The sequence below is a fragment of the Equus przewalskii genome, chromosome 10 (assembly GCF_037783145.1).
Source record: "Equus przewalskii isolate Varuska chromosome 10, EquPr2, whole genome shotgun sequence".
NCBI classification, from domain to species: Eukaryota; Metazoa; Chordata; class Mammalia; order Perissodactyla; family Equidae; genus Equus; species Equus przewalskii.
In genome coordinates, this window is record NC_091840.1 from 34,105,477 (window position 1) to 34,129,096 (window position 23,620).

At 36.0% G+C, this 23,620-nt stretch overlaps 1 protein-coding gene across 2 annotated transcripts in view; it reads left to right on the top strand.

Annotated features, from left to right (window-relative positions):
- Window positions 1–23,620, top strand: part of MED13 (mediator complex subunit 13) — a 101,200-nt gene that overhangs the window by 16,326 nt on the left and 61,254 nt on the right. For both annotated transcript variants that reach the window (XM_070562354.1, XM_070562355.1), the window contains exons 4-8: window positions 15,158–15,303; window positions 16,126–16,323; window positions 17,812–18,006; window positions 18,521–18,683; window positions 18,881–18,991. In XM_070562354.1, the coding sequence (XP_070418455.1) occupies window positions 15,158–15,303; window positions 16,126–16,323; window positions 17,812–18,006; window positions 18,521–18,683; window positions 18,881–18,991 (813 nt within the window). The remainder of the gene's footprint in view (window positions 1–15,157; window positions 15,304–16,125; window positions 16,324–17,811; window positions 18,007–18,520; window positions 18,684–18,880; window positions 18,992–23,620) is intronic.

The following is a 23,620-nucleotide window of genomic DNA, read 5'->3' on the forward strand; positions in this document are numbered from 1 at the left end:
CATTATGAATCTAGCCCATTAAGGAACATCATATATACTATTTTTGTTTACTGATCAATTCACTTTTTGTTAAACTTGTGTAAACATTCTTAAAAAACACAGTTGTCAAAGAAGGAAATTTGTTTCGTGAAACTGGTTTGATTTGAACAAAGGAGAAATAATAATTCTTGACTTTTTTCTTATTTTCTTCCTCCATTTTTTTCCCATTTAAATATAGATTCTCATCTTCTAATAATCTAGACTTCCATATAGTTAATTATCTGGTTAACTGTAACAGTCTTTAGGGACTGAAAGAGAGGAAATGGAATTAAATCTAGTGGTACAGCTGGGTTAGCTGTAAAGAACCCCTCACCTATAAGGGTAATTAACCACTGAAACAAACTTAACAAGAAATTTAAAAGAATTACCAATCTTCAGATATTTGGTTAAAAGAATGACCGGTGTTTTGTCTTGAACAGTTTAGGTGTTTCCCTACACTAGAGGGGACTGGATCAGATGACAGTCACTCTGTTTGCTAGTGAAACCAGGGGAAATGGGCTGTACCCATGTAAATCATGTACCAATGACTTACTGTAGGTTTTAAATAGTCTCTTAGTGAAAAGATGTTACAAACTTGTGATGTTTGAGAGCACATTCGGATAAGATTATTTTGAAGAACTTTCTAAAGTTTGTGTTTGGTTAAGCTTTTTGTCGTGTTGAATCTATTGTAGCAATTTAGCTAAGTGGTCAGTTAAGTTTTGTATATTCAGTAAGAGTTTAAATGCTTCTAGGACGGTACACAGGATAGAAAGATATTAGTAATGAATTTTTTTTTAAGACAGCTAGTCCAATAGCTTGCAGTATGTATTGAGATAGGAGGTCTGCTAAATAAGTGGCAGTTGAGGTTGTGTAGGAGAGAAATAAGTTAATAGGGAACATATTTGATTTTAATATACACTTTTATTTTATCCCATCCCGCCATATAGTTAATTTCTATAGAAAAAAATGTATTGCTTAGTTGGTAAATCTGCTTTGAGATTTTTACTCTGCTGTGTAAGATAGTTATCTTTAACCTCGATTTTAAAAGGCAATATAGGATATAGATAGGATAGAATAAATAAACTTTTCCTGGATCTAACACAAAGGAGATAAATTCAAATGTCTGGTTCCGTATGTTCTAAGCTCTTATTTTGGGTCCTGAAATTAAGGGTTAAGTAGTAGCAAAGAACCTGATCTGCAGAGATTTTGGGTCTTGTGGGATGAAGCAGGCAAAGTTCACAGAAAGGAGAGGAGTACATCCCTAAGTGTTTGTACAGGTTAGTTGTAACTGGAATATTAGGGCAAAATAAGGAAATTTAATGCTTTTTTTTTTTCTTTCAGAGAAGTTTTAGAACTGTGCTGTTTAATATAGTAGCCACCAGCCACTTGTGGCTAAATTTCAATTAATTGAAGAAAATAAAATTAAAAATTCACAACAACATTGTAGTTTTAATTCACAAAATTAAACAACAGCAACAAACAAACACAGAGATAACAGAGAATAGATTGGTATTTACTAGAGGGCAAGTGGAGGGAGGGTGGAAAAGGTTAAAGGGCACATTTGTAGAGTGACAAATGGCATCTAGACTTCTGGTGGTGAACATGATGTAGTCTGTACAGAAGTCAAAATATCACGATGTACGCCTGAAAATTTATATAGTGTTATAAACCAATTTTACCTCAAAAAAAAAATTCAGTTCCTCAGTTGCATGCGCCACATTTCAAGTACTCCTATGACTAGTGGCTGTTTATTGGATAGTGTAGATGTAGAGTATTTCCATCATTGCAGAAAGTTCTTTTGGATGGTATTGCCTGTACCAGAGCCTTTACACTTATAATTAATATTTTAGGAGCTTCGGTAAAGAAGTTAGTCAAGGTTGTTTTTGTTTTTAAGGCAGTAAGTGAAAGAATATACTTAAAATTTCACCCCTAAAGTTATGTCTGTCTTCCACTACACCTATGGCTTTTACACAGTCACTTTATCTCCAACATTTTAATTAAACATAAGCACAAGATTTAAATCTCCTCTGGAAAAATATTAGTAGCCATTTTGTATAGCTTTGGGATGTCTTTTGGTTGGGTTTCTTTTTTTGCTGAGGAAGATTCACCCTGAGCTAACATCTGTGCTGGTCTTCCTCTATTCTGCGTGTGGGTTGCCGCCACAGAGTGACCACTGATGAGCAGTGTAGGTCCGAACCTGGGAACTGAACCTAGGCCACTGAAATGGAGCACTTAAAAGTCAACCACTAGGCCATGGGGCTCATCCCTGGTTGGATTTCTTAATACCTCTGAAAACCTGAACTTCTAGGGAAGCTAAGAGCTGTCACTATTGAATTTTCTAAGGACTCATTTCCTATCTTATTGTTTCCTAAGCTAGCTCTGTCCAATAGAAATATAATGTGAGTCTCATCTGTAATTTTAATCTTTTGTACACACAGTAAAAAAAATAAAAAAGGGCTGGCCTGGTGGTTTAGTGGTGAAGTTTGTGTGCTCTGCTTGGTGGCCTGGGTTTTGTGGGTTCGGATCCTGGATGCAGACCTATACACTGCTCATCAAGCCATGCTGAGGTGGCATCCCACATACAAAAAAAAAGAGGAAGATCGGCACAGATGTTGGCTCAGGGCCAGTCTTCCTCACCCCACCCTGAAAAAAAAATTAACTTTAATAATAGATTTTATTAAACCAGTATATCCCAAATATAATTTCAGCATGTAATTAAATATGCAAAAGGTATTAATGAGCTGTTTTACTTTTTTTTCTCTAAGTCTTCAAAAGCTAATAGGTATTCTATACTTAGAGTACATCTCAAATTGGACTGGCCACATTTCAAGTGCTCAGTAGTTGCTTGTGTATAGTGGCTGTTGCATTAACAGTGCCGTTCTAGGGCTTTAAGCCTGGGTAAGCTTGGTAATGCTTTTTGGTAAAAGATATCTTCTGTCTGGTCTGCGAACCCTCTTGGAATTGTATGCTGAATTGTGAGTGTGCTCTGGAATCTCAAAGGTAGGGGAAACCTCCACCTATGTCAAGGTGTCCACAATTTCCCAGGTTGGGCATAGCTACTGTCTTTTTTTCCCCTCCCTGCAGCCTCTCTATGCTCGTCTGTCATTAATGCCTGTCATCAAGATTATTATGCATCTAGTTCTGAAATCTTAAGTGATGATATAATAGTGCTTGTGACCCATTAAATTTCTCTGTGGTGGTTGAGTCATTAGGATTTGCATGGTCAGTTTTCCACATTTTCATGCTTTCCAGAAACATTTATGAGAAAAATTAAGTGTTAAGAACAACTTCTTTCTCTCTTTTTTCCCCCTGTTAAGCTTTTCTTACTATTATTTCTTTTTTTTTAAGATTTTATTTTTCCTTTTTCTCCTCAAAGCCCCTCGGTACATAGTTGTGTATTTTTAGTTGTGGGTTCTTCTAGTTGTGCCATGTGGGATGCCACCTCAGTCAGCATGGCTTGATGAGTGATTGCCATGTCCGCACCCAGGATCCGAACTGGCAAAACCCTGGGCTGCAAAAGCAGTGCGCAAACTTAACCGCTGGTCCACGGGGCCGGCCCCTATTTCTTCTTACTACTGACTCTTACCAGTCTGTCTTTTTGAACTATTGGTTTTAAATGTGAATGATAATAGAGAAATTTTTTTCTGAAGGAGTGAGGGGAGTGAGAAACCTTTGCATAAGCAGAACTGGCCAGGCAGCATTTGAAATTAGGGCTTAATATGTATTAAGTCAGTTCTCACAACAACCCTGTTATTACTCCAATTTTACAGTTGTTAAACCTGAAGCACAGAGAGGTTAAGTAACTTGTCCAAGGCCATACAACTTGCAGGTGTTGGAGCTGGATTACAGGGCAGGAAGAGTATGAGACAGATTGTGGACCCTGTCTCACTATATGTCCTATACCTACATCTTTTTAAAGTGATAGTAATTCTTAAGTATTCTGTTTTACTATTTCCTTATCGGGGAAATACAAGCATATAAAGAGTACTTGCAGAGCACTTGAAGTTGTAAACCAGAATAATATGTTGTTGTTTCTAAGTGTTCTTTATAATGTGAGTAATTTGTTCACTAAGTGAGCAGAAGTATATACAAAATTCACAGATAAGGTGTTATCTTTTGGATTTTAATATAGATCTTTTGTTCATGGAGCTGTGTTCAGAATCCCTGATAGTGAAATTATACCTGTATACATAAGAAATTTAAAAAAATTACTATGAGGACTACAGAAATAGAGATTAATGCACTGGTTCTCAGACTTGTCTGGATATGAAGTCACCTTGAGAGATTAAAAAAATATTGATACCTGTGTTTTAACCTGAGTGTGGCCTGGGCTTTGGAAGTTTCAAAAGATTGCCAAGTGATTCTAATGAAAGATTTGGAAACTATTGAATTGATGGAATAAAAATCTAGGAATTAAAATGATTAAGCCTTGTTTTTTTTAAACTGTGGTAAAATATACACAGTAATTTACCACTTCAGTCATTTTTCAGTGTACAGTTCAGTGGCATTAAGTACATTCACATTGTTTTGTAGCCATCACCACTATCTTCAGAACTTTTTCATCATCCCAAAATGAAAATCGGCCTATTAAGTAATTTATTTTCCCATCCTCTCAGCCCCTGGTAATCACCATTCTGCTTTCTGTGTCTGTGAATGTGATAGAATTCTGTGATATAAGTGAAATCATACAGTATTTGCCCTTTTGTATCTAGCTTATTTCTCTTAGCATAATGTCCTCAAGATCCTCATCCATGTTGTAGCATGCACCACAGTTTCGTTCCTTTATAAAGGCTGAATAATTTTTTATTTTTATACCACATCTTGTTTATCCATTCACCTCTTGATGGACTTTTGGGTTGTTTCTACTTTTTGTCTATTGTGAATAACGCTGCTATAAAAACTGGTGTACAAATATATGTTCAGGTCCCTGCTTTTGATTCTTTTGGGAATATACCCAGAAGTGCTATTGCTGGATCATGTAGTAATTCTGTTTTTGATATTTTCTTTGAGGAATTGCCATACTCTTTTTCACAGTGGCTGTACCTATTTACATTCCCACCAGCAATGCAAGAGGATTCCAGTTTCTCCACATCCTCATCAACACCTATTTCTTTTCTTTTCTTCCTTTCTTTTTTTAAAAAATAATAGCCACCCTTATATGTGTGAGGTGGTGTCTCGTTGTAGTTTTGATTTACATTTCCTTTGTGATTAATGATGTTGAGCATCTTTTCACGTGCTTGGTGACCATTTGTATATCTTCTTGGGGAAAATGTCTGTTCAAGTCCTTTGCCCATTTTTAATTTAATTGATCATTAGGATGACTAGAATTATTTTTTCCCCAGGTGTACATTACTATATATCAGTCTGTATAGACTGCATCGTATTCACCACCAATAGTCTTAATTTTTGTCCATAACCATACATATGTGCCCCTTTCACCCTCACCCGTACCCTCTTCCCCTCTGGTAACCACTAATCAGCTCTCCTTATCCATGTGTTTATCTTCCACATATGAGTGAAATCATAATGGTGTTTGTCTTTCTCTGTCTGGCTTATTTTGCTTAGTGTAATACCCTCAAGGTCCATCCATGTTGTTGCAGATGGCACGATTTTGTATTTTTTTAATGACTGAGTAGTATTCCATTGTGTGTGTGCGTGTGTGTGTGTGTGTATGTGTATATATATATGTATATACACACCACGTCTTCTTCCATTCATCGGTTGATGGGCACTTGGGTGGCTTCCATGTCTTGGCTATTGTGAATACTGCTGCAATGAACATAGGAGTGCATACGTGTCTTTGAATTGTTGATTTCAAATTCTTTGGATAAATACCCAATAGTAGGATAGCTGGATCGTATGGTATTTCTATTATAAATTTTTTGTGAAATCTCCATACTGTTTTCCATAGTGGCTGCACCAGTTTGCATTCCCACAGCAGTGAATGAGGGTTCCCTTTTCTCCTCATCCTCTCTAACATTTCTTATTTCTTGTCTTGTTAATTATAGCCATTCTGACAAGTGTAAGGTGGTATCTCATTGTAGTTTTGATTTGCATTTCCCGAATGATTAGTGATGTTGAACATCTTTTCATGTGCCTGTTGACCATCTATATATCTTCTTTGAAAAAAATGTCTGTCAATATCCTTTGCCCATTTTTTGATTGGGTTTTTTTTTGTTGTTATTGAGTTGTGTGAGTTTTTTATATATTTTAGAAATTAACCCCTTGTCAGATATATGATTTGCAAATATTTTTCCCAGTTGGTGGGTTGTCTTTTTGTTTTGTTGATGGTTTCCTTTGCCTTTCAGAAGCTTTTTAGTCTGATGTAGTCCCATTTGTTTATTTTTTTCTTTGTTTCCCTTGCCTGGGTAGACAGGGTATTTGAAAAGTTACTGCTAAGATCGATGTCAAAGAATATATTGCCTATATTTTCTTCTAGGAGTTTTATGGTTTCAGGTCTTACATTCAAGTCTTTGATCCATTTTGAGTTAATTTTTGTGTTTGGTGTAAGATAATGGTCTACTTTCATTCTTTTACATATGACTGTCCAGTTTTCCCAACACCATTTATTGAAGAGACTTTCCTTTCTTTATTGTATGTTCTTGGCTCCTTTGTCGAAGATTAGCTGTCCATAGATTGTGTAGTTTTATTTCTGGGCTTTCAATTGTGTTCCATTGATCTGTGTGTCTGTTTTTGTGCCAGTGCCATGCTGTTTTGATTTAGTAGAGCTTTGTAGTATGTTTTGAAGTCAGGGATTGTGATACCTCCAGCTTTATTCTTTTGCTCTCAGGATTGCTTTGGCAGAATGACTAGGATTTTAAGTCAACATCCCCTTTAACTAGTTTTATGATTTTAAGACAAGCCATTTAACTTCTCTGTGCCTTGAATTCCCTACCAGCAAAATGGGATATCATCTTTCTAGAAGTACCTACCTAACGGAAATGCTAAAAATAGATTAGATATAGCACATCCCCTAAAGCAGTACAATATACATATTAAACTATGTTATTAGAATAGCTAACTTTAATCTATAAGCATATTTTCATTTTCTGTCTTAGAAATAAAGAATCTTGTGTTCGATTTCAGTCCTTAAATGAGGAACATTTTTCCACAGTAGAAGATTGTTCAGGTTTCATCTGTAAAATTCTGCCTCACTCATACCTTTTTGTTTTGGTTACTACAGTATAAGCTCCTGGAGAGCAGTAGTATTCTCTATAATACTTTATAGTGCCTAATAGTACCTTGGATTCTCATTGTAGTTACATGTATTTGCTTTAACTCAATTTTTCTAAGTGCTGAGTACCAAAACATGTTTGAGATAATGTTATAAATGATATCTCTGCTCGAGGGAAGAGCCATTCTGAATTTAGTGTGGCACTATTACTTAACATTCTCTTTGTCCTTTAATATTTTCTGACTAGAATGTTGATTTAAGAATTTCAAAAATTTTACCCCATGTTTAGAACGTTTAGTTTTTTCTCCTGTATCATGTACAAACTTGGTTTATTTTAAACCATTTTATGTTACAGTTAGATCATAGAGTTGAGAGCTGCTTGTAAGTAGGGCAGTACAGATAAACATTGGGAGCTGAGAGATTGATCATGTGTTTTGTATGCTGGAATATTGGGTTGTTACAAAGAACCCTTGGAGATCAATTTATCACTTTACATCAAAGAGCCAAATTTTCTTTTCTAATTTAAAGGTTAAGATGGTCAGGTGCTCGATTTGATGTATAGAAAAGGGTATAATGGGCCTTCATTTTATGAGCCCTGATTTTTGTATATACCAGGTTAATTTTCTGAAATAATATTTAATAGAATTTAAGTTAATGTACTTCTTTTTAACATTTCCCAGATTATAATAATCTCTTTAGGAAAATTTTTAGTCATTTTATTTGCTTTTTATATCATGGCAAAAATCTATTTTGAGTGTGCTTTTTTATTCTCATTTAATATTTTATGTATGAAATGAAACAGAGTTGAAAGCTGTATTTTTAAGAACTATATTTCACTGATTAAAAGCCCAGTAAATAATGAGGATATAAAATTGAGGTCTCCTAGCCTCTTTGTTTTTTAAGGATAAAGAACATGAGACTGTTTTAGGTTGTTGCTTATACTTACAAATATTCTTGGAAGTATTTGTAATTCACATTTTAAGATCTGCTGTTCAGTTACTGAGTAAGCACACAGCATTTATAATCATTTGTATAGCATACTTGATCCCTAAAACTAATAAATTACAGTTTCTCTATGTAACAGATTATTCTTGCTTGAGTCACTTCCTTACTTAATGTTTTCCTTGACATAAGTATTTTTAGTTAGTAATTCCCCTTGTACCCTTAAATTTTGCCCTTTACCAAGCAATATTTGTCTTCTAAAATTTCCTGAAAAACCTGTAAAAAGCTTGTAATGTAAAACAATAGTCATTTTAACCAGTTGAATATGAATTTTTGTTCACATTTTTTAACATTTTGTCTTGCTTTTAAATTCTCATATCGTTTTTTGTTGTTTAGAGAGAAAAATGCTTTGAAAATTGATTTCTGCCTGTTTTGTGTCAATACATAGAATAGGCATAGCCCTCTCAGAAACTAAACATTAGTGGTTTGGTAAGATAAAAATGCTATTTAGGAATTATCTGTTTATATGCTCTATAACTCAACCTTAACAATTATAGAAGAATTGTATCACAACAGAGGACACTCAAAGGAAAGAAAAGCACAAATATGGCTGCATGTGCATTCCCATATATAGTAACAAAATTAGTTGCATATAGGTTTGTTTACTTTAGATACTTTCTTTGAGAAAAATAAATGTATGGAGGCTTAAGAATAACGTTTTAAAATCCTAATATTTCAACTGGTGTCAAGAGTCGTGTTTGGTATTCTTAACAAAGGGAATTAGAGTCACACTCTTGATTTGGTCTTTTCCTTGAGACTGTGTTATAGTACAGCACACACCATCACTTTGTTAAGAAACAGTTTTATTTTCCAGCCCTATGGTTTTGGGCTATCTGTATTCTCTAAGTTATGCTTGAAAACCAGCAAGTTCTTTTCTGATTTAATCTCTTTTAGTACTTTATCAAGTATAGCTAGTAACAGCCAAATTACTCTTTGATTTGATCTGTTTGCCTAACTCTGTAAGTTCATTTGGCACATTTTCTGTCTTCCAGATTATTTCAGGCAAAAGTTCTATGAAGTATTTCTCCATTACATAACATGGGTTCTATTTTCCCAGCCCTCCATCATAATTTCCTTAACGTTTTTCAGTGTCTTATATTCCTTGCTACCAGTCATCTGGTCCCAAAGCCAATGCCACATATTTAGTTTTTTGTCATGGTAGCACCTCACCTTTGGTGCCAGTTTCTGTATCAGGTATTGCTGTGTAACAAACCACCCCCCCCAAACATAGGAGCTTAAAACAGCATGTATTCTCATTAATGTATCTGCAGGTCAACTGGGTGTTACCCAATCTAGTCCACATTGTAAACTATAGATTGGGTAGTGGTGTGTATTCTCTATGATTCTCATCCTTAGACCAGTGAGCCAGCCAGGGCATGTTCTTGTGGCAATGAAAGAAGCACCGGAGGGCAAGATGAATTGTATAAGTACATTTCAAACTTCTGCTTGGCCAAAGTCATAAAGCAAGAATAACTCAAGGTTTGGGGAAGTATATTTCACCTCTAATGGGAGGAATTACAGAGTCACACCAAAGAACCTGGATAAAGGGAGGAGTAAGCAAAACATAATACAAAGATATAGTAATCAAAACAGTGTGGTACTGGCATCAAGACAGACATGTAAATCAGTGAAATAGGATAGAAAGTCTAGAAATAAACTTTTGTGTATGTGCTCAAATGATCTTTGACAAGGGTGCCAGGACCACTCATGGGGAAAGGACAGTCTCTTCAACAAATGGTGTTGGGAAAACTAGATATTCTCATGCAAAATAATGAAATTGGACCCTTATCTTATACAATATGCAAAAATTAAGACAAAATGCATTAAAAACCTTAATATAAGACCTATAAAACTCCTAGAAGAAAACATAGGGGAAAATCTTTATGACGTTGGATTTCGCAATGATTTCTTGGATTATGACACCAAAAATACAGGCAGCAAAAGCAAAAATAGACATATGGGACTATATCAAACTTAAATACCTTTGTGCATCAAAGGACACAACAGTGAAAAGGTAATTTATAGAATAGGAGAAAATATTTGCAAATCATGTGTCTGATAAGGGATTAATATCCAGCATATATAAAGAACTCCTATGACTCAACAAAAAAAAAATCAAATAACCCAACTGACAAATGGTCAGAAGATTTGAATAGATATTTTTTTTCCCCTGGAGGAAGATTTGCTGTAAGCTGACATCTGTCCCAATCTTCCTCTATTTTGTATGTGGGTCACTGCCACAGCATGGCTGCTGATGAGTGGTGTAGGTCCATGCTCAGGAGCCGAACTCAGGCTGCTAAAGTAGAGCACATTGAACTTAACCACTGGGCCACAGGGCTGGCCCAGACATTTCTTCAAAGAAGATATACACATGGCCAAGAAGCATATGAAAAGATGCTCAACATCACTAATCAGAGAAATGCAAATCAAAACTACAGTGAGATACCACCTCACATCTGTTAGGATGGCTACTATCAAAAAAATGAGGGGCTGGGCCAGTGGCGCAGTGGTTAAGTGCACATGTTAGGCTTTGGTGGCCCGGGGTTCTCTGGTTCAGATCCCAGATGTGGACATGGCACCACCTGGCAAGCCATCCTGTGGTAGGTGTCCCACATATAAAGTAGAGGAAGATGGGCACGGATATTAGCTCAGGGCCAGTCTTCCTCAGCAAAAAGAGGAGGATTGGCAGCAGATGTTAGCTCAGGGCTAATCTTTCTCAAAAAAAAAAAAAACCCTCAAGATAGAGAAATTCAAACTCTTGAGCGCTGTTGGTGGGAGTGTAAAATTGTGCAGCTGCTATGGAAAACAATATAGAGGTTCCTCAAAAAATTAAAAATAGAACTACTGTATAATCTAGTAATCCTACTTCTGAGTATATATCCAAAAGAATTGAAAGCAGGATCTTGAAGAGATATTTGCACACTCATGTTCGTAGCAGCGCTAATCCCAATAGCTAAGAGGTGGAAGCAATCTGAATGTCCATTGATGGATGAATGGTTAAGCAAAATGTGTTATTTACACACACTGGATTACTATTCACCCTTTAAAAGGAGAAAAAATCCTGTCACATGCTACATCATGGATGAACCTTAAGGACATTATGTTATGTGAAAGAAGCCAGTCACAAAAAGACAAATATTGTGTGATTCTACTTATGTGAGCTATCTAAAGTAGTCAGATTTATAGAAACAGAAACTAGAATGGTGGTTGCCAGGGGCTTGGGGAGGTGGAATTATTGTTTAATGGGTGTAATTTCAGGTTTGCAGGATGAAAAAGTTCTGTAGCTCTATTTCACAACAATGTGAATTCATTTAACTCTGCTGAATGGTACACTTAAAAATGATTAAGATGTCTAAATTTTATATTTTTTACCATGATTAAAAAAATGAGGGGCCGGCTCTGTGGCCGAGTGGTTAAATTCGAGCACTCTGCTTCAGCAGCCCAGGGTTTCACTGGTTCGGATTCTGGGCGCAGACATGGCACCTCTCGTCAGGCCACGCTGAGGTGGCGTCCCACATGCCACAACTAGAAGGACCCATGACTGAAATAGACAACTATGTACCAGGGGGCTTTGGGGAGAAAAAGGAAAAATCTTTAAAAAAAAAAAATGAGAGAGAAAGGGGTGAAGAATTGGGACCAATAACTCAATCTTCATGGATATTAAAGTTATAATTCCTTTTATCAAGGAATTTATAACCTGGGAGGGAGTTCAATTAGTAAATCAATAATAGTGCTATGATAAATGATATGATAAGCGTAGAATATTATAGGAGCACAGAGATAACGCTTAGAGGAGTCTTGAGGAATGATTAAGAGGTAGGGAGAAATTTGTGGTAAATGCAGGGGAAGTTCTTGGTGTGTCTGTCTAGAGAGTTTGGCAAGGATCAGATTGTGAAGAGTCTAAAGTACTATGCTAAGATTTTTTTTTATTTAGTCCTGAAGGCATTGGGGAACTGTTGATTTTGAGCCTTCCAGTTACATCATCAGAATTAACTTTTAGAAAGATTGCTGGTAGAAGTGTAAAGCAACTGCCAGTAGAGCTTACATTCTGGGGCAAGTATAAGAAATAAGTGAACTGTATAATATGTTAGATTGTGATTATTTCTTTAGCGAAAACAAAACAAAACAAATGCCTGAAGAAGAATTGAGGGGCCATTTAAAGTAGGGTGATGAGTAAAGACCTCACCTAGAAGATAATTTGAATAAAAACCTGACTAAGGTGAATGTAGATATCTAGAGTGTTTCAGGTCTAGTAACAGTAGGTGCAGAGGCCTGGTGTGTTTAAGGAACAGCAGAGAGGCCAGTTGAGGGAGAAGGGAAAGTATTAGAGGAAGACTAGTAAGAGATGAGGTTGGAGAAGTAATAGGTATTGAGGTAGGCCGATGTAAGGCAACATAGGACGTAAGAATAACTTTTATGATGTTACTCAAGTTTGATTCTTTTCCCTTTAGGAATTAAAAGTTTATTTTCACTGTCTAGGTCTTGTTAAGACATTCTCATAGCATCCTATACCAGCTTTTTGTTATAGCACTTACTATAACTGTAATTGAACAATTGTGTGCTTAGCCTAGTGCCATGTGCTTAGCTGTAAAATACTTGTTGAATAAGGGAATAACATTTGCTTTAACATAGTGGTTTCATATAGTGCATTTAGATCTGAATGTAATACTAAGTTTAATACAGAATTCTTTTGAATGTCTGTCCTTGGGTTTTTTGTTTTAAGCATTTGGAGTTAGGTTTGTGTTTGGTAGGTTTTTTTGGTCTGTTTTGCAGTATAGATACCGTACCACTGCTGGAAAATACTGCTGGAAAGCAATAATAAAATTGAGTTTACTCTAAATGAGCATTAGCAGTGGTCTGTTTTTAGATGGACTGCTCTCAAAGTTATTAGTTAACAGTTTCTTTGCTTATCTTGGTGATTATTTAGATTTATACTCTTATACCAAAGCAAATGTCTATACTCAACCAATAGCTATTCCAATAGGATTAGTTAGAGGAGAAACAAACTTAATTTATTTTTAAATAAAGTAAGTATTGATTTTATTTCCTATTAAAACCTATTGGCTTTATCAATTATACCTCAGTAAAGCTGGAAAAAAACACACTAACAGCTAGTGTGGTATCTTGGATTGGATCCTGGAACAGAAAAAAAGGGCATAAGTGGAAAATCTGGTGAAATCCAAATGTTAATTACTTGTTTGACAAATGTAGCATGATTATGTAAGATGTTAACATTAGGGGAAACTGGGTGAAGGATATATGGAAACTCTATATTATCTTGGCAACTTTTCTATAAATTTAAAATTATTCCAAAAATAAGTTTATTTTTTTAAAAAAGCAACAAAAGCTACTGGGGTGGAGAAAGATAAAGTAATCACTGACTAATCTATATAATTCATAATTAAAAAAAATTTTAAAGTAATGATTCAAGCAGTACAGAATGGTATTATAAATTTAGAAAAATTAAAGATCCCCACTTAATTGTTCTAGTCCTCTTCCCTGGAAATGACCAGGTTTTGTTTGTTTTTTATTTTTTAACTTTTTTGTTTACTACTACTGCTACTGGTGGTTACTGGCAGCATTCCAGATATGCTTATACCTCTAAACCTTGATGGATCACCTGACAGTGTTTACTGATTTTTTTTACCATGATAGATAAGATTTGTTTTATTAGTTGTGTTATTTTCAGTTTTTCTGTTGGTTACCTTTTTAACTGGAATGATATGCTTCAATTTCAATTTCTTGTTCTATCAACTCTTTAGACATTACCTAAATGTTGGCTCCCTAACATGTATATATAAGATGAAGGAATTCTCAGCTCTGCATTACTCTTCACCTCTCCTACCTTCTATTTTCCCACTTCTGTTAGCTGTAGTCTTACTTTTGTAAGTTAATTTTAATTCATTATGCCCTTGCTTTGTCTGGAAATAATTTGAGGGCTTATAGATATGTACAACAGGTTTTGAGCTTATTACTGGTTATATTTTGAGAAGGAATAAGAAAAGTGGATTCTTCTTATTATACAATCTCTTTCTCTTCTGGGCTACTTGACCTTTCTAAGTTTTGTCTTAGGGATACATCTGCTTTCCTCTTGGGAACTTTTAAGTTCCAACCTGTATACTCATATCTAAATTTCATAAGATGTTCTATTTTGCATACAACTTTGATTCTAGGATACCTTGAATTGTAAGATCCATCATTGCTTTAAAATAACTTTTCATTGGGGATGGGCTGAGGGCAGTACATTAAATGCTTGATTGATTGCATGCAGCCCAATTTCAGAAAATAATAAAATGTGAAAATGTTTGTATTTAATTTCTTATATAGAGGGGAAAATAAAAATTAGAACAGCTTTAATTCTATTGCACACTTAGACTTTTTTTTGCCAAGGAAGCCTTTCTTTTTTCTCTTTTTTTTCTTCTTCTTTCTGAAGCTCCCCAGTACATAGTTGTATATTCTAGTTGTGGTCTGTGGGACGCCACCTCAACATGGCCTGATGAGCGATGCCATGTCTGCCCCCAGGATCCGAACCAGCGAAACCCTGGGCCGCTGAAGCGGAGCGTGTGAACTTAACCACTCTGAAACGAGGCTGGCCCCTCTTTTTTCTTTTTTTAAAAAAATTGAGTCTGTACTATTTTGGTAGCCTACCCTTCCCATTAAACCTGCTCCCCCACCTTGACTTATTTTGGTGGCTGTATTATAATTGTATGTGTGGGTGTACCTAACTTGTTTAACTGGTTCTCTATTTGCGGCTTTTTCTGCTATAAACAGTGCTGTGAAGAACATTTCTTATAGCTAAATCTTTGCTCATATCTGTGATTTTTTTCCTTCAAATGATGAAGTAGAATTTCTGAGTTAAAGAGAAGGCATTTTTGTGGTTTAACTTTGTAGTAAAGAAAAGCAAGTTAACTTATTTTTTGGCTATTAATCATCACTAAAATGTAACTTTTTCTTCTTTATTAGCGAACACTTGTCCTGCTCTTTCACCTTTTTCTTGCATGGAGACAGCAATGTTTGTACCAGTGTGGAAATTAACCAACATCAACCTGTATACCTTCTTAGTGAAGAGCATATCACTCTTGCTCAGCAGTCTAATAGCCCATTTCAAGGTAGTATTTTATTGGCTTAGGTATTTGATCTTTTATTGTTGTTTCAAGGAAATTCTTATTGAAATTGATAATTTTACATTTTGGGATTAATGAGAAGATTTCCCCCAATCTTTAGCCTAATAATGATTCTAGTGTAATTTACTTTCTTCTTCCCCATTACAGTATTAAGTCAATGAAATAAATTTTTGATACAAATATTATGAAAAAAATTCTTGTACATGAATGGTAGCGTATTTTGAAATGTTCTTTTGAATAGCATTTAGCAGATATATGTGTTTATGTTTTCAAGGTCGTCTTGTGTGTCAGGTCACATAGGCCATTTTTAACATAGGTACACAGGGACTTCTGATATACTTTATACCAGGAAAATAGTTGAACTTAAGGAAATATTTCATAAGATTGCCAGTTTGTTTTTAAGACTGGCAGTGTGTTCTTGTTGTAATTCTAAGCCTAATATTTGCTTCTTAAAAATTTATGTGGCAGTACATTGTAGGTATTTAGATGTATATATACACATTGTTTTTCCTGAAATTGCTTTTCCTTAGTGGAAGTCAAGAGAAGTTGAAGGATATACAAATATTCCCAGTTCATGTTGAAATTCTGTCCATCTGAGATTTTTGGGTAGACAAAATTGTAAGTTTTTATAATAAACTCAGGGTTTCACTTTATCTTCACAATAATGAAGTATGTTAAATTGATTTTTCTCTGGAATGATCATTATCTTACTTTTTTAGAATTTCAGAATTATTTGCCATACTGTTCATTGTTATCTTATTTTGTGTAACCGTCTTTACTTACTTCATGTCTGTTTTGGGTTTCTAGTTATCTTAAGCCCTTTTGGACTAAATGGCACTCTCACAGGACAGGCATTCAAGATGTCCGATTCAGCTACAAAAAAATTGATTGGTGAATGGAAACAATTCTATCCTATCTCATCTTGCTTGAAGGAGATGTCTGAAGAAAAACAGGAAGATATGGATTGGGAAGATGATTCTTTAGCTGCAGTAGAAGTTCTTGTTGGTATGGATTCTGTGTTAATCATAAGGGGAAAATATGCGACTCTATGTATTAGTTAGATTTTTCTATGAATAATAACTCTAATACCTTAGTGGCTTTCAACACCAAACATTTAGTTCTTCCTTATTTCCTGCCCATGTTATATAATGCTGCAGGTTGGTTGTGGTTTGGCTCCTTGTTTTTTCTCATTCTGCAACCTAGGTTCAAGGAGAACCCAGTATCTGAGACATGCTGTTCTTACAAGAACAGGGGAATAATAGGGACCAAGTCTAGCTATGTAAGTGTATTTAAAGTTTCTGTTAGTTTATGATGTATGTTACATCTGCTCACACTCCATTGGACAAAACTAGGCTCATGGCCAAGCCAAAATCTTTGGGGCAGGGAAATATATTCCACCTAGAGGCAAGCATGCTAAAGGTGGGAAGAAAATAATTGTGAATGAATAATATTTGGAAGCTGGAAAGTTGACAACCTCTACTATGCAGTGTTTTAACATTTGGCAAAACCGTCACCACCAATAACTTAAAAGGCAGAAAATGTACCTAAAGAACTTGTGGCTTTGATCTGCTCTACCCAGGTCAGATTTATTCAGATTGCTTGTATTCTGTGTATGTCTTCTCATTCAGGGACCCAGATTAACAAGCTAAATGTATTTGGCACATGATAATCTCAAGGCAGAGGGCAGAAGTAAGAGAGGCTGCACTGATCCTGCAAGCGCATTTAAAGCTTCTGTTGGGTTGTGGCATATGTCACATACACTTAATTCCAGAGCAAGTCACAAGGCCAAGCCTAACAATGGGGTGAAGATGTATACTCCACCTTAGAGAGTCAAGGGAGGTGTGAGGAATGTATAATTGAGCAGATAATTGGGATTAGAATCTGCAGTACTGTGTTTAATGGAATCATATGGTAATGTTACATGTGAAGAATGCCTTATTTTGAGATTTTGGGGTTTTTTCCCCAAATGAAAAGAATACCAATATTCAACTTCAATAAATATATTGCAACCAGAGTAGTTGTGACAAACAAAACCCCACAAACATATATTAGGCTTTTAAATAGAAACGTATAAAGAAAACAGAAGATAGTCTATAATCCTAGTGCCCAGATTACCTTTGTTAAACTTTTGAAATAAATTTTAAAAAGTAATACTTATTATGGTTGGTCAGATTAGCAAATAAAGATTAAAAAAAAAAAGTAATACATATTCATGGTTAGAAAAATCCAAAAGTGAAAGGAGAAAGCTACTGTCTTCTAAGTCTCTCTCACCACAGGTAGCCCCTACCAACAGCTTCTTTTGGTTTCTCCTAGAAAAACCTTATGCCAAAAAGAGCATATATTTATAAAAATATATTAAATATATTTTTATTTAAACAAATGTGATCATATTATATCGGCTTTTCCATTACAATAATTTTAAGTGAAACTAATCCTACTACAATTATAATAGTAATTGATTTTCCTGTCCTTTGTTTTTTTTTTTCCTTTCAGCTGGTGTCCGAATGATCTATCCAGCATGCTTTGTTCTAGTCCCTCAGTCAGACATTCCTACTCCTAGCTCTGTGGGATCCTCTCACTGTTCAGCTTCTTGCTTGGGTGTCCACCAAGTGCCTGCTTCCACAAGAGATCCTGCTATGTCTTCGGTTACTCTTACACCACCTACATCTCCTGAGGAAGTCCAAACAGGTATTGTACTAGTTTGTTTCCTTAGCTCTAGTGATAAATCTGTTCTTTTGAATACAGTAAACACTTAAAAAATAACTATTTTGAAATAATTTCAGACTTACTGAAGAGTTTGCAGATTCCCAAACTATAACATTTGCTCCATCACCTTCTCTATACAGATACATTCATTGTCATTTGTTTTTCTGAACCTTTGTGAGCAAAGTGCAGATGTGTTGCCCCAACACCTCTAAGTACTCAATGTATTTCCCAAAATTAAGGACACTCTCCTATATAACTACCATTTAATGGGAAATCAGCATTGATGTAATACCACCATCCAATTCACATCCCTGTTTAAATTTTTTGCTTTCTGTATTTTAAGTAAAGTAACATGTCTTTTTGCCTCAAAATATAACTAGAGTTACCAAATAGCTGCAGCAAGTTGTATTACAAATTAATTAAAAAAAAAAATAATAATGTTTCTTTAAACCTACCTTTATTCTCCTACAGCCTATTCTTTTATGTTTATTTTCAGTTGATCCTCAGTCTGCCCAGAAGTGGGTCAAATTGTCTTCAGTATCTGATGGCTTCAACTCAGATAGTACTAGCCACCATGGTGGGAAAATACCCAGAAAATTAGCAAATCATGTGGTGGATAGAGTTTGGCAAGAATGCAATATGAACAGAGCACAGAACAAGTATGTATTTTCATTTTCAAGTTTAAAAATTTCATGTTAGTAGTTATGTGTAAATAAGAGATAATTAAAATATAAAGTCATTTATATGACCTTTCTTTAATTCAGAAAACTAATTTTTTAAAATTCAATTTTAATGCTTAATTTAGGATTTCAGAAAATTTATGAATTCTAAAGAATTGCATAATTTCAAATCTTAGGAGGAAGTATTCGGCTTCATCAGGTGGTTTGTGTGAAGAGGAGTCAGCTGATAAAGTAGCATCCTGGGATTTTGTTGAAGCCACACAAAGAACAAATTGCAGCTGTTTGAGGTAGGTTTTTTTTTCAATTGATTAATGTCTGTATATATGTGTGTGTGTTAGTTTCTTATGCTATTGAATACTTAGGCCCTACTTTATTTGAGGTAGCTTATATAGACACAGTGTGTTAGGATTTTTTTCAAAAGAAAAAATTTGAGGAAAAAAATTCAGTAATTTGGAGCTGATTATAGAAGTACATACAAACGTATGCCTTAAGTTCTTACACGGTTTACAGAGTCAGACTGTGAAAGCTTGTTTTTGCAGCCAAATAAGAATTTAATACTGGATTAGGGTATATATAGCATCTGTAAGGTAAAAGACACACAAGTCTCTTGACAAAAGTGTTCATAGTTGGCACTATGCCTGAGAAATTTCTCCCAAGGGTTCTCATAAAAAAGTGATATATTGTATATTAGATAAAAATTTCCCCGATCTTTTTATATAGCAAATACAGTATTGGGTTTTGTGTAGCAGTTTCTTATAACATCCCTTTGGGCAAACTGTAGGTGAAATGCTGAACTGAGATTCAGAAAATATGATCCCTACAAGGGACCAAAAGCTGTACTGTAAAATTACAAGCTTTCTAAGAGACTGTATTGGTTGAAAGATTGTTAGAAGAATGAACTTGGAATTCTTTAGGTAGTTGTATTTATTTTATATATTGGGGCCTCTGATGAGATTTGATTATCAGAGGCATTGAGATTATATTGCGTAGGATTTATTATTTTATTCTACAAATTAAAGCTAGATCATATGCTTTTGCAGTCAAATAAATAATGGCATTGTGGTCCAGCCTGGTGGCGCAGCGGTTAAGTGTGCACGTTCCACTTTGGCAGCCCGGGCTTCGCCAGTTCGGATCCCTGGTGCAGACATGGCACCGCTTGGCAAGCAATGCTGTGGTAGGCGTCCCACATATAAAGTAGAGGAAGATGGGCACAGATGTTAGCTCAGGGCCAGTCTTCCTCAGCAAAAAGAGGATTGGCAGCAGTTAGCTCAGGGCTAATCTTCCTCAAAAAAAAAAAAAAAAGAAAAAGAAAAAAAAATAGTAATGGCATTGACATCCCTAACCAGGACTTGTGAGCAAATAATTGGCCACCTCTTTTTGTCATGGATGTGAGCCAAAGGAATGGAGTTAGGGCCGGGGTTTTTCTTTTTAAAGATTTTTAAATTTTTCCTTATCTCCCTAAAGCCCCCTGGTACATAGTTGTGTATTTTTAGTTGTGAGTCCTGCTAGTTGTGGCAGGTGGGATGCCGCCTCAGCATGGCTTGTTGAGCAGTGCCATGTCTGCGCCCAGGATTTGAGCCAGTGAAACCCTGGGCCGCTGATGCGAATGGTGCGAACTTAGCCACTTGGCCACCAGGCTGGCCCTCCAGGGTTTTTCTTACATTAGCTCTGTTTGATTGAATACAGTGACAGACTCTCAAGTGTTCTGGTATATTTTTGCAGAGATTAGATGTTCTTGCATAGATTCTTTGGATTAGAGACTGTAATTTTTTAAAGTCTGGTAACCTTGTTGAAAACATGCTTCTGGTGTTGATAGAGATTGGAATTAAAATGTTGGATAGGTTAGCTCCTGTTTAATAGTTTAAAATAGTTAACAACCACTCCCACCTAGGGGGAAAAAGAAACCCAAACCTAGTCTTGAAATGCGCGGCTCCATGACATTGTCTGAAACCAGGGGTCGGCAAACTATGATCCATTGGCAAAATTTGGCTCGCTGCCTGTTTTGTATGACCTGTGAGCTGAAAGTGATTTTTTTTTTTTTAAAGATTTTATTTTATTTTTTCTCCCCAAAGCCCCCCAGTACACAGTTGTATATTCTTCGTTGTGGGTCCTTGTAGTTGTGGCATGTGGGACTCTGCCTCAGCATGGTTTGATGAGCAGTGCCATGTCCGCACCCAGGATTCGAACTGACGAAACACTGGGCCGCCTGCAGTGGAGCGCGCGAACTTAACCACTCGGCCACGGGGCCAGCCCCGCTGAAAGTGATTTTTACATTTTTAAGTAGTTGAAGAAAATCAAAGGGAGAATATTTTGTGACCTGAAGATTATGTGAAATTCAAAATTTCGTGTCCATACAAAAGGATTTATTGGAACAGAGCCACATCTGTTCATTTACATATTGACTGTTGGCTGCTTTCACAGAGTTGAGTAGTTGTGACACAGACTGTATGACCCCCAGAGCTTAAAATATTTACCATCTGGTCCTTTACAGAAAAAATTTGCCAGTCCCTGGTCTAAGACCAATAAAATGATTAAATGAAATTAGGCTTTTCTTTCCCTACACTGGAGTTTTTATCGAACAACTCTTCTTTTTTAGTTCCTAACCTAGACTTTTGTTTTATTCTTTGTGAAAGATATGGGTTTTAAGTATATTTGTCTAAAATAGTTTTAGAGGAAGACACTTAAATGAATGTTGGTAAACGTAAGTTTAAGTCTAAATTCTTGGTCTCTAAGCTGAATTTTATTTTTAAAAACTTTTTCTGGGGCCGGCCCCGTGGCCAAGTGGTTAAGTTCGTGCACACTGCTTCAGCAGCCCAGGGTTTTGCCGGTTCAGATCCTGGGTGGGGACCAAGCACCACTCATCCAGCCATGCTGAGGCAGCATCCCACATGCCACAACTAGAAGGACTACAACTAAAATATACAACTATGTACCGGGGGCCTTTGGGCTGAAGAAGGAAAAATAAAATCTTTAAAAAAAAATCTTTCTCATGTTTCCAGAAATTCCTCCCAGGCATGTAGAGATTTAATATAATGAAATTTTGTATAATCTATACATGTGACTTGGTTTGGTAAATTTACCCCTCTAGTAAACTCAGTGTTTCTAATCATTTACTTTTTTTTGTTTTACTGTTGCATTTTGTACTTGTTTTCCCTATACTCCTTCCAAATCTGGTTCTCTTATTTAGTCTTAAGTAAGACTTGAAAGAGAGTTTGAGCCACTGTATGTGTGTATCCTCTCCTGCCATAAAATATAGGAGGTAGGGCACACCTTGATAACTGACTGTGCTAGTCAGTGTGTTTGCTCTCAGATCTATCCCTACATTTTCCCTGCTCTGTTCTGTATTGCAGGAAACATTTCCTAGGCTCCCTTGCTTTCTGCGTGTCCTTGTTTTTTTTTCACCCCAGCTTTATTGAGATACAATTGATAAGTAACATTGTGTAAGTTTAAGGTATACAATGTGATGATTTGGTTAGGCTTGCTTGCTATCTGGATCTGGCTAATGGGAGGCACTAACAGAACATTGATTGATGAGAGGGGAGAAGAAGTTAGGGTATTTCCCCACCTCTTTTTGAGCCAACTCCAGCGGCAGCTCTGTGTCCCATTAACAACCCCTTTTTTCATGGTGCCTGTTACCACTTAGCAGGTCCCGCTGTGGTTCTGATACCATCCCAAACTTCTGTAATCTGGTGAGACTACTTCATCTCATTGTCCTTTTAATCCTAGAAGTCATAGAAGCTCCCTGCTGTTACTAGTCTCTGGGTTGCCTCACTTTCTTCTGTTTTTTGTAACTGATTTTCTGTAGTAAATTTCCTCTGTGTGAAAGACCGGACTGGACCGTGACTGATATGTTGGCCTCTCTTTGGAAAAAAATTGCGTAGTTATATAATAAGTATATATGATTTTAAGAAATTTGAATTATGCAAATAAAGCTAAAGTTCCCCTTGACCACTCTCTATCTCTTTCCAAATCCTACTATCTCTCCCTAGAAATGACTACTTACCAATTAGGTGTTATCCTTCCACACTTTTTGGGGTTTTTTTTTGTTTGGTTGGTTGTTTTACGGAAGATTAGCCCTGAGCTAATATCTGCTGCCAGTCCTCCTCTTTTTGCTGAGGAAGACTGGCCCTGAGCTAACATCTGTGCCCATCTTCCTCTACTTTATATGTGGGACGCCTACCACAGCATGACTTGCCAAGTGGTGCCATGTCTGCACCCTGGATCTGAACCGGCGAATCCTGAGCCGCTGAAGCGGAACGTGTGCACTTAACCGCTGCGCCACCGGGCTGGTCCCCCACACTTTCTTTCGTAATTTTGTATGTACATGTGTTTTTCCTCCCAACACATAAATATAGTAATACTGATGTGTTTGGCAGCTTATTTTTTTCACTTAATGTGCCTTAGATCTTTACATTCTAGTTACTTGTAGATCTGCCTTCTTGTTTAAAAAAACTTCTTGGTATTTCACTGAATGGAAGTACCATAATGTATTTAATTATTCTGGGTTTGGTGAACAAATAGATTGTTTCCAAAGGTTTTTTGTTTGTGTTTACTTTAAAAAAAATACTTCTGTGACACTCAGTTATTTATTAGATTCTATTGAACACTTACTCTGTGATAGGAGATGTCCTAGTCTCAGGATACACTAGTGAACAAAAGAGGCTTCTGCTGTTATGAAGCCTGCACTCTAATGGGATTGGGGCAGATAATTAATTTGTTTTTAAAAAGAATTTTTAATCCTTTTAAAATTGAAGAGTGATGAGTACTAGGGAGGAAGTAACACTAGGTGGGTGATACAGTAGAAGGTTGTGGATGAGGATGCTATTTAAATACTTTCTTGTGACTTCAAAAAGATTCTACCAATTTTACTCCCACTTTTTGTGTATAAGAGTGCTGATTTTTCTTGTGCTTTCACT